The sequence below is a fragment of the Ceratina calcarata genome, unplaced genomic scaffold, assembly GCF_001652005.2.
Source record: "Ceratina calcarata isolate Rehan_Ccalc_2016 unplaced genomic scaffold, ASM165200v1 scaffold578.2, whole genome shotgun sequence".
In the NCBI taxonomy this organism is placed as follows: Eukaryota; Metazoa; Arthropoda; class Insecta; order Hymenoptera; family Apidae; genus Ceratina; species Ceratina calcarata.
In genome coordinates, this window is record NW_017176997.1 from 6009 (window position 1) to 17374 (window position 11366).

The 11366-nt window shown below is 38.2% G+C and overlaps 3 protein-coding genes across 3 annotated transcripts in view; 1 reads left to right on the forward strand and 2 right to left on the reverse strand.

Moving 5' to 3' along the window:
• Positions 1-1130: 1130 nt before the first annotated feature.
• On the reverse strand, positions 1131-3960 carry Jhbp16 (Juvenile hormone binding protein 16). The gene is made up of 4 exons (XM_018032322.2): positions 3612-3960; positions 2315-2577; positions 2058-2169; positions 1131-1995 (listed from the first exon to the last, which is right to left on the reverse strand). Exons 1-4 carry the CDS (start codon positions 3682-3684, stop codon positions 1688-1690), a joined length of 756 nt encoding a protein of 251 aa, XP_017887811.1. The 5' UTR covers positions 3685-3960; the 3' UTR covers positions 1131-1687.
• A 1352-nt stretch (positions 3961-5312) lies between these two features.
• On the forward strand, positions 5313-8106 carry LOC108629565 (circadian clock-controlled protein). The gene is made up of 5 exons (XM_026817423.1): positions 5313-5729; positions 6517-6650; positions 6880-7052; positions 7288-7496; positions 7743-8106. The coding sequence occupies exons 1-5, from the start codon at positions 5651-5653 to the stop codon at positions 7892-7894; spliced, it is 747 nt and encodes a 248-aa protein (XP_026673224.1). The 5' UTR covers positions 5313-5650; the 3' UTR covers positions 7895-8106.
• A 1402-nt stretch (positions 8107-9508) lies between these two features.
• Positions 9509-11366, reverse strand: part of LOC108629573 (uncharacterized) — a 3345-nt gene continuing 1487 nt past the window's right edge. The window contains exons 3-5 of the mRNA XM_018032330.2: positions 10974-11243; positions 10673-10831; positions 9509-9990 (exon numbers count right to left, since the gene is read on the reverse strand). Coding sequence (XP_017887819.1) covers positions 9842-9990; positions 10673-10831; positions 10974-11243 — 578 coding nt within the window. The 3' untranslated portion in view covers positions 9509-9841. The remainder of the gene's footprint in view (positions 9991-10672; positions 10832-10973; positions 11244-11366) is intronic.

Here is an 11366-nt window from a genome sequence, read left to right on the forward strand (position 1 = left end):
GGGTTACTGCTGGTTATCATAAGAGCACATGCAAAAAACCCATGAATTGATGTAACATTTTGCAGGTAGCTTTTTAATAGTAATAGGAATCTATAAGAATAAATTCAACATGCTATCATTATTTAAGTATTGTATACAGCCTGTACATCCTTAATCATGGAACGTCTGATACGATTAACGTCACGTCGACTCATTACTTGGCCAGAGTCAAAATGAATGTATCCTAATGAGCGATAAATATTTCGCACGGGCCACAACGAAAGTACAAACGGATGCGAGCGGCAGACGTCACGGAAAGATATCGAAGAATGTTAAGCACCGTTAATAAGCACCGTAACTCGTGATCACGATCAGAATTGATCATTACAACTGTAATGCTTTCGTCAAACCTCGTGTCGTACGCAGAACGTATGGACACTGAATATTTAAACGCCAATTATTTATCAATTTTTCAATGAATGAGACGTAAAGCTTAAGTATGATTAATTACGATCTATAAATCGATACTCTCTCTACTATTTTAGTCTTATTTAAAGTATTCGAGCTATGGAAATCTTTTGAAGTACAGAAGAACTTACAAAAAAAATTATTATTATTTTTTGTATACAACTTCCACAGAATTTCTAATCTAATTCATTTGAATAATCGTAAGACCAGATGATTAATTTTTGTCTCCGTTCAATGAAGATCTCAGTTGCGATGGAACAATGGCGATTTGATTTATGAAGCATTTCCTAAGTACCTGCGTTCTTCTTTCGAACGCAAATTATCGGATGAAAGTCGACGCACTATGAGAATGCGAGGTCAGAGACCGTCAGCATCTCAAGGCGAACGGCTATCCTGACAGAAGAGGAAAGCCTGTCCGTGTCTTCTTTCTTATGTTCTTTCCCTTAGAACGGAAGAAGAGATCAAGATTTCCGAGAACCCCTCTTGAATAATTTAGTGCAATTTGCCATCACGAGCTTAAGTGTTTAGTATCACAGTCAATGTACATAAAATACACTTATATTATATAAAAATTGACAAAAATCTGAAATATATTCTTGCTTTAAAAAATCAAACAGAAGTATGATTACCTTTTTATTTTATTAAAAACATTACAAAAATAAAATAGAATTTACTTACCCTAAATTGTGTATAACGAAGTACTCATGTACAAAATAAATGTCAAGTAACAATATATACATGTTTAAAAATAGTAAATAGATGCTGAATGATTCGTTTGTCCTATTTCATCTATTCTTGCAATAGTACATAATTAATCACTATAACAAAAGCATGGAGCTCGAGAAACTTGAAGATATCAAACGTGAACTCGTTACGAGGCAAGAATATTTTTAATAGGCTATGTAAATGAAAAATTTATCTGCGTGATGCAACGTTCTCGGATAATAAATGAGAAATATATTCCCAGGGCAATTAATTAGCCTTCAAACACCAGATGCGTAGAAGGAAAGTATGTGTAAAGCGATTTGAAATTCTTGAAAGTTCCTTCGATTCTCCGAGTCATTCCCATTGCAAAAAGCGTACATGCATAAACAACGTCCAGTTTCTTTCCATTTCTGTCTCAATTTGTATCTGTCCATCGCGGCTGATTTCGTATTAATTTAAATATTTCTCTGATTTATGTATTTTAAAAAGAAGCACGTATAAAATTATTTAAATTGTTTTATCGATCAAACTAGATTTATCTCTCGTAGTATTGACTGAACGGTTTCGGTTTGATGATTTTCTCAAACGGGAAATCGTTGAAGGCTTTGCCGAAAATTTCCGTGAACGCAGTGGAGACTAGCTCGCTGATGAAACGTCTGGTGACCACGAATCCTGGCTGCCAAGCGCCGTTAATTATTCTGTCGAGGATGCTCTCGAGGACTTGTTTACCGGACAATAAATTCGTTATGTGAAGCTTCAGATCTTTGATCGTCTGCACGTCGACGTTCACCTCGACCTTTTCCCCGGGCCTCTTGGTGATCGTGGTCGTTTGCATCAGGTCGTCTAAAATAATTATAATTCAACCAATGATTTGATTAGTTAATGGCTTGTCTCTTGTCACTTACAAAGAGCCAACGTGAATTTCCCTTTGTTCGCCACGCTGGAGCTGAACACCTTCGCTTTGAACTCGTATAAACCTGACAAGAATTTAGCTGGGAAGCTTTGCGTGTATACAACCTAACAATTGAAATAAACAACAAATTATTCATCTATAATAAAATTTTAAGTACCTCTCGAATTTATTTTTTGTAATTGCGGACTTTAAATAAGAAGTCTATCGACAAACTCTGCAATTATTTAGATTCGATTTTCGCTAATTCACCTTGTAGTTCGACAAGTCGCTGACGAACTTTGTCACTTTACTAGAACTCCATCCGCTCTCGGTGACGTTCCTCAGAGTTAAGGTAAATCCGAAATTCGGCATGCCTCTCGAAGCGGATATCTCTTTGGCGAAGAACGGGTCGAAAGGCTCTACATTATACTTCGGGAGACCAGTTTTAAAATATGGTCGAATCGCGTTTAGCGCTTCTCGTATGCATCCATCGAAACCGGCCACGTTCGGATGGCAATCCTTAAAATAATCCTCTGCAATAATAAATAACAAAATCGTGTAACGATGAGATAATTTTTTGTCATGCTAGATTTAATCATAATCGTGCAATAAATCATCGATAGTAAGCATATAATCATGCGATTCTATACTAATTGCAAATGTTAGACTAAGGGATGTACATCACTTTTATCTATGCAACAGATTTGTTAATGATTTTGTTTTTATTTCTTAATAGAATCCTTAGTAAGTTTGGCCGGGGATAAATTAGGGTCACACGTGGTGAAAGTCTCGTTATCCAATATTGTGGTAATAATTTAGAGGTGCATCTGTCGAAACTTTCATTCGCGTAACCAGGCGAAACGTTGCGTGGAATAATGTAGGAACGATAAGAACCACTGGGAGCAGATCACAACAAAGGATTGCGTAAATTCCAGTGCGAGATTTTTATCGATATACGATGCTGGGAATTTCTTACGCGCTTAATAAGCAATAATTGTATCAATTAAAAATGATCATTTCTGTTCAGAATAATAAAAAATCTGTATTAAAATCTAAAAATTATATATTAATTCGAAGAAATGAATTATAATTTGTGAACTGATGTATAGTATTTATTTCCGTATGCTAATTTCATATGTGCAGAATGAATGAAAGGAATTCTGAGGAATGTGGTTGACGTGTACCACGTCGAACCCGAGTAACCGATAGTTGCACGTGCGGCCAGTCTTATTCTACTGCGGTTACGTTATGCATGTGTCCTTTTCTGGGAAGCGTAATTCCTTTTGCCCATTGCACAGAGCTTCTAATTAATCAAAACAGTTTTCCACTTAATAAAAATATGTGTGTTAATAAAAATACGTCGTTTCTCACAAAATCGTATTAAACAATATTTAAATAAAGCAAGCTGGTATTGTTGAAATGATAAGAGCAATAAATGAAAGTATAAAATTGGATAAATTTTAATAAATATTGCAATTTAACAAATTCCATTGTTCTGGTTTTCTTTTGTCCACCAATGCACCCCCAATTTTAACGAAGCCTAAGCTCTGCTTTGAAATACACTCACCAAATTCCAGGCTTATCACTGTTGCGGACAGGAGGAGTATCAATGCGACAGAAACTCCGACGGACGATGACATTTCTGGTATCGACACCCAATAATCGTTGCATTCACGAAGTTCACGGTTCAGAGGCACAGGAGGAACGCGATCTCGAGCAACACAACAGCCGTGCACAACGAACGATGCTTACGCTTTCACTCTCGAGCGTACATCTGAGAGGAGGGTTAACCGTCTTGCGTTTCGGTGCCAGAATTTTCGTCGATCCTTACATAATCTGGAGCCGAAACACCAAGAGAGATTGGCCTCTCCCGCGCCGGAAGAAACAGGCCGACAGGGAAATAAAACGATCCGACCGCGTTTGCTGGAAACTTTTACTCTGACATTTTTTTTTCTTCTTTCCCCGCCCCGTTTTCTATGTTGCAAAACCTGTACTTTTCACGTCCTTGTTCGCCGATACCATTAGAACGAACAAGACTTCTGAAGGATTCTCGATATCCTTGGTCGTCGCGTAAATGGAAACTAGATAAGAATTTTCCTCTCGTGACCAGGGGATCATTATTCCAGATACGAGTTCTGAAACACTAGTTTTTCCTTAACTCTGTCTTCGAATTATTTAGGAAAAGGTCGAGGAGTACAATAAATAAAATAAATTTTTAATCCTTTATCAAATCTTTTAATTGTAGCAATAAGTATTTCTGGATAGGATTGATTATCGTAGTAGCTGTGTTTACATCCGATGCCCACGTAAAAACGTGCAGAAATTATGCGAAATGACGGCCTGAGAATTTTTTGCTTTCACTTTCGTTATTTGCTCCAATTTCAGCTTCTCGTTTTGCAATCTTGAAAAGGAAACGCTTTCCTTTAAAAACGAGTTATGAAATGGAGTCTTCGTTTCATGTACACATCGTTTCTTACATAAATTTTTTAAATAAATATGTGAAATTTTTTATTGGAACTTATATTTGCAGTATATTTAATAATATTTAAGATCAGAAAACCTGTGAGTTTCGTATCTACTATTAAAATCCGAACTATTCTCAGTTGAAGATGAAAGTGAAATTTTTTTGACTATACCGATTTCTCTTCTTCATCATTTCTGTAAATCATGACATTTTTCGAAATAAGCTTCGTGGTTAAATAATTTCTTCGACGTCTTTCCATTCCTATCGATTTTTAACTTATTTCAATCTTTATTTAATTATGTCACATATGTATTTATATATNAGTAAACGATTGTCGATTCTAGTGCTCCTTTTTAGAGACAACCAGTAACACAGGTCTGTAAAAAGTGTGGACGTTCACTCAAGGAGCCCAGATGACTGACGATCTTCTATTAACAAACTTGAGTTAAAAAATGAGTTAAAATGAGTAACGAGAGACAAAACCTAATAATTGAGTAGGGACCATTTATTAAATTTGTATAAAATAGAGAATATTGAATACGTGAGTGGATGTCAAACATCAGCAAATATCGTCAAATATGAATAAGGGCCTTCGCTTTCGAAATCATTCGAGGCCGCGCAAAAGATCGGTTTAATAATTCATTGACAGGGAAGGAAGACCGAAACGAAAAAGAATCGATAATGAGAGATCGTCGACAAGGAACAAAAGTAGAGGTCCGAGGACGACCGGTTTTAAGATGCACGAAGGACAACGGTTTTCCCCGTCGAGTCTTACTGCAGAATTCGACGGGATCTCGGTATTATCTGGGGTATGTGAGCGCGCTTTCGACCGGGTCTAACGTGGCCTAGTACGAGACTCGTCGTCGTCCGTCGGTCCCAGACGAAGAAGGCGCAAGTGCACTTTGCTGCAGTGAAAGTATCCAGTTAGAGTGTAGTTACGATCTAGCATCTGTCAATGCCCTCTTGCCATAGTCAGTCGATGTCTAGCGGTGCTGTTTAGCCCAGGATTTCGAGCTCGCTTGTCGAAAGCGTCGGTGGTGCCCGCGAGTCCCAGCGCCTGGCGGATTCGATTGTCCGAGTCCACAGCAAACCGGAACAACGATTTTCGTCTCTTGCATCTTCGCATCGGGACAAACACTGCTATGTTCGGGATTACGTTGTGCCTGTTGTTCGTGGCTGGGGTTGCAACTGGTGTCACCACCCTCTCCACCGAGGCGATCCGTGAGTAATTCGGATTATTGACACTCTGCACGCATTACGCGATAGCTTCCTGCTGCAGGCCGGCGTTTGGAGAAAATCGAGTGAAAGTCCGATAAGAAAATATCGGACGAAGCAAGGATTCCTTTTCGATCGAATTACGGATTTCAACTTTCTTTCGTTTTACTGCAACTAACGAAGCTAATAATTATGAGTTCAATTACATTGATTTTGTTTAAATTTTGTTTAGTTCATTTTTAATTCTAAGTTCGATTCTGTTTTTCACTTTTCATTTCTGTTCAGTAAAGTTTTTAATGTGCGAGAATGAAGTTCGGTTTTAATTGGTAATACGGTTTTGAATTTCGTTAGGAACGAGTTGTAATTGTGGTAGTGTTACATAAATATGCTGCGCGAGGTAAAGGGGTCAGTCGTGCAAGTATCCCTAAGAAAAGTCATTCGAATTTCACAATGCATGGTTGCAAATGACAAGCCGTTTGGCAAGTAGTTTTCCACGAGGCCGGGGACAAAGTTTCCGCTTGCCTCATTTCCATCAAGGGCTACTAACAATTTAATCATTTCCATCTTCAGATTCATTTCAATTACCAAACAAATGCCATCTAAATCTGAAAACGAATAAAATTCATGTTTCAAAGTGGCAGAAAATTTTTTACTCAGCTGTTCCGGTACGAGACGTATTTAATTCCAGCTTATTTTCAATCCCAATTAAAGTCCCAGTCGCTGTTGCGAAATATAATTGCAATTATCGTAAATTATTGGCTACGATTTAATGTATGTATTTGTGTAATTGCAGCTGAATACGTGAAACAATGTTCGAGGAGTGACCCGAAGCTGAAAACATGCTTGATCGATGCCTTGCACCACCTGAGACCATACTTAAGCGTAGGAATACCGGAAATCGAGCTGCCTTCCGTCGAGCCGTTCCGCGTAAGCTCACATCTTAATAAATTGAATCTTCGTTCTGTCAAACGAACATTAATCAGATTCATTATGTATTTCAAAATTTACATATTAATAATCCGATTCATTTTTTATTTCAAAATTCACATATTAATGACAGTCGGATTCGTTTAAAAATTTTTCATACAGATGTTTTATATTTTGTTTAAAATTGACGTTTAATATGATCCTTCTATTTGTTTGACGCTGGGAACAGATGGACGAGCTGACTCTCTCCCTGACAGGTGGTATAAACGGTTACAAGGTCCAACTGCGGGAGCTGTTCGTGAAGGGAGCGAGCAACTACACAGTGGATGATATTAAACTCGGGTCACCCTTCGAAGCCGTTATACGAATGCCAGCCCTCATCTTGGACGCGCATTATTCCAGGTCCACGATCTGCAAACGCTTCTGCTCTATTTAGATTCCGCTCGCTTTCCCCTCCGTCTCAGTTTATTGGCTTCTTACATCATGCGTTTTCTTACAGCTTCGCGTCGACACGTATTCGTTCAGTTCTTATATAAAATAGTCGTCGTTACGTTAACGAATTACACGGACGGTGTAATGCGGTTTAATTTATTTTTAGAGATTATTTTATTGAAAGGTAATCGTAGGTTTAATTTAGTTCAGGGGTACTGATCATTCTACCAGCTAGTGGTAACGGAACGTTTCACGCGCGGTTCGACGATCCCAAGGCTCTGGTCAAAGGCACCGTCTCGACGAAAGTGAAAGATGGCAAGACGTATCTTAACGTCGACAAACTCGACGTCGTGCTAGACGTGAAGAAAGTACAGATGAGAGTCAGGAAAATATTTAACAACAACCGAATCTTAAGTGAGTGATCGACAAAAATCATTATAATATTACTTGACTCTTCCTGATATTTAATATTTTTATAAAGTCATTAAATGTAATAATCAATTTCTCTCGGTATTAAAATTTCTGTATTTCTTTGGTAGAATTCAAGTGAAATTCATTATTACACTTTTTTATAAATAAATGTTTAAAATTGATGCCATGAATGTTTCACTTAAAAATCTGCAGTCTAAGAAAATATTAATTGACGCTTTGCTTTCGCAGCTGAGGCAACTAATCTGTTCTTGCGGGAGAACGGTCAAGAAGTATTGAAAGTGATGGAACCTCAGCTGAAGAAGAAGCTGTCGACGCTGTTCGCCGGTATCGTGAATCAGTTGTTACGCCACGTACCAGTGGAAGTGTTCCTCGTGCCTTAAACGCGAACCGAAAGGAACACTGGATTCAAATTAGTACATTCCCACGTTGTACATACAGTGGCAGCACTAACATAAACGATTACAATTTGGATTATATCAGGAGGACGAAGGAGCGACCGGTACCGTAACGAGGTTTGGTTTCACAATAATTCCAATGATTAGAGTCAATTGTAGAGAGAAATATACGTACATATATCTATATATTTATAAAAGCGTGGACTATTTTTCAATGAACCTTGAAATCATTATTCAACCTGAAAATTGATCATGCGTTACGATAAACGTTACGGAATCCTTTCGTAAACCGCAATTATTCAATTATGCTCTCGACACGAATAACTGCATACTGCATTTATTATCCGACTGTTCAATACCCAATTCGTGTCCAACAAGTGTGTTTTATATTTTATTTAGTTTAATACGATACATCGAGATCACTTTACTTAATCGAAATATAATAAAACAAAATTTAACATCGTTGAAGCTTCGTCGAATAACAGGAACGATTAACAATTTCTATAAACTCTGCATAGTCAGCAGATTTCGTTGATATCGAGGGAATACGGTTTGAGTTTGAAATAAACTTTAGAAAATTCTTCACTACTTTCTTGTATCCTCCATTCCCCCTTCTCTCTTCTCTTATTCTTTACTTCCCTTTCGTTTCTCCTTCTCTTCAATTGAAACTCTCTCAGAATTTATCGCTAAACCTTCTCAAGGGAACACCGTCGAAAAAGGTATCTTCGAGAAGAAGCGATTGATGAACTCCGTGAAATAAGTGTCCCATTCGTCCATCAGTGTCGGTAACATTGTGCGGTACACCACGGGCCAGTATTCGTTGGCCAGGGTCAGAGCAGCTCGGTCTAAAAAGAAATTAATTAAAAAAATCATATGCCTCGTTAAATCGCGTTTCGTCACATCTCGGATAGAAGTATGCGAAGAGACAATGGAATTCCTAATGGTATGTACGAGAGAGGTATTATCTCTACTTAGGAATCACGTAACAACCCAATGATGTTACGATAGGAAAAAGGCGAACGATGTCCAGCAGTCTAAGAAAATATTAATTGACGCTTTGCTTTCGCAGCTGAGGCAACTAATCTGTTCTTGCGGGAGAACGGTCAAGAAGTATTGAAAGTGATGGAACCTCAGCTGAAGAAGAAGCTGTCGACGCTGTTCGCCGGTATCGTGAATCAGTTGTTACGCCACGTACCAGTGGAAGTGTTCCTCGTGCCTTAAACGCGAACCGAAAGGAACACTGGATTCAAATTAGTACATTCCCACGTTGTACATACAGTGGCAGCACTAACATAAACGATTACAATTTGGATTATATCAGGAGGACGAAGGAGCGACCGGTACCGTAACGAGGTTTGGTTTCACAATAATTCCAATGATTAGAGTCAATTGTAGAGAGAAATATACGTACATATATCTATATATTTATAAAAGCGTGGACTATTTTTCAATGAACCTTGAAATCATTATTCAACCTGAAAATTGATCATGCGTTACGATAAACGTTACGGAATCCTTTCGTAAACCGCAATTATTCAATTATGCTCTCGACACGAATAACTGCATACTGCATTTATTATCCGACTGTTCAATACCCAATTCGTGTCCAACGAGTGTGTTTTATATTTTATTTATTTTAATACGATACATCGAGATCACTTTACTTAATCGAAATATAATAAAACAAAATTTAACATCGTTGAAGCTTCGTCGAATAACAGGAACGATTAACAATTTCTATAAACTCTGCATAGTCAGCAGATTTCGTTGATATCGAGGGAATACGGTTTGAGTTTGAAATAAACTTTAGAAAATTCTTCACTACTTTCTTGTATCCTCCATTCCCCCTTCTCTCTTCTCTTATTCTTTACTTCCCTTTCGTTTCTCCTTCTCTTCAATTGAAACTCTCTCAGAATTTATCGCTAAACCTTCTCAAGGGAACACCGTCGAAAAAGGTATCTTCGAGAAGAAGCGATTGATGAACTCCGTGAAATAAGTGTCCCATTCGTCCATCAGTGTCGGTAACATTGTGCGGTACACCACGGGCCAGTATTCGTTGGCCAGGGTCAGAGCAGCTCGGTCTAAAAAGAAATTAATTAAAAAAATCATATGCCTCGTTAAATCGCGTTTCGTCACATCTCGGATAGAAGTATGCGAAGAGACAATGGAATTCCTAATGGTATGTACGAGAGAGGTATTATCTCTACTTAGGAATCACGTAACAACCCAATGATGTTACGATAGGAAAAAGGCGAACGATGTCCCGTCGCCGGAGACAAAGACGCGAGGGTGAGCAGTGGGACATAGCGATTGCATGCTAATTAAGCGGTGTACAGGGGCTCTCTTGAAACGCGAATGCCCGTGCGTGCGACGTAACATTATGCAACGGTAGAACGTCGGAATGGTTTTACGTCTAATGAAAGTTTCTGCCGATCTTATGCAGTTACCATAAGTAAACACTGAATTACTTCCCGTACTCGCATTATGTCACAACGACTTTACAGTAATCCGAGCCGATTATATCAGACGGAAAATCCGCGATCGTGCCGGGAAAAATGACGATCGTAAATCTTCATAATAGGAGATTCGTAACGTCGAATTAAACCAGAAATTTCTTTACTGAACATTCACGTCATTTCTGACGTTCCATTCTTGGAAATTATTAAACTTTTTTATGCTAGGAAATCCTTAATCTGTGTGTCGAGCCTCTAAGAACGTCTTTGTATTCGTTTAATGAAGAATATAAGATATATTGATTTTTACTTAGATCTTCGTTTCCGTGGAAAAGATCGCTGAACCAGATTTTCATGTCGCCGATCGTAGGCGCTACTCTAAAGTGTTCCACGTTCCATTTGTCGTTTACTATGTGACCGGAGATATCCCAGGTACCTCTGATGTCTTCCATACTGGCGTTGAAAAATCCTGTTAAATCGAAAACCAAGAATAAACAACAGACCAGAATAGACTGGAAATACGAATATAAAGTCCGAATGACAATGCAATTATTATAGTGATTTACATAAAAAACAAGTAAATTATGTAACATGTTATTATGCTTGTTTACCTTTCCCACCAACTTTGAAAGTTTTGCTAAGAGATCCCTCGGCCTTGTAGTTGCCCTCGACCAGGATCTTCGGTAACTCCATGTCGATTTCTAATCGGAAGAAATCGCCGTTGATTTCCGGTTTCACAGACAGGAAACGAATTTTGGCTAGGCCGTACGCCCGGACGTCCGTGGCCGTCACGTGCGAACGAAGCTGCCCATTCTTGTAATCCATGACATGGCTCTCCACATAATAAGGGTCCAGGGGTGGAATGTTGAAATCGGGCAGTCCTGCAATGAAAAAGAAATTAAAAATTAATAAATACAAGAAATAGTATATAAATAAAATATAAATTGTATTAATTCGAAAATGAAATAGGAAATGTGAATAACTAATTAATTTAATAGGAAATG

Bases quoted from the DNA above. Each gene is read 5' to 3' on its own strand.
- LOC108629565 (XM_026817423.1), top strand. From the start codon at position 5,651: ATGTTCGGGATTACGTTGTGCCTGTTGTTCGTGGCTGGGGTTGCAACT. The intron at 5,730-6,516 runs GTGAGTAATTCG...GTGTAATTGCAG, and splicing joins CCTCTCCACCGAGGCGATCC to CTGAATACGTGAAACAATGT. The intron at 6,651-6,879 runs GTAAGCTCACAT...CGCTGGGAACAG, and splicing joins CTTCCGTCGAGCCGTTCCGC to ATGGACGAGCTGACTCTCTC.
- Jhbp16 (XM_018032322.2), bottom strand. From the start codon at position 3,684: ATGTCATCGTCCGTCGGAGTTTCTGTCGCATTGATACTCCTCCTGTCC. The intron at 2,578-3,611 runs GTGAGTGTATTT...TTATTATTGCAG, and splicing joins AGTGATAAGCCTGGAATTTG to AGGATTATTTTAAGGATTGC. The intron at 2,170-2,314 runs GTGAATTAGCGA...TTCAATTGTTAG, and splicing joins GCGACTTGTCGAACTACAAG to GTTGTATACACGCAAAGCTT.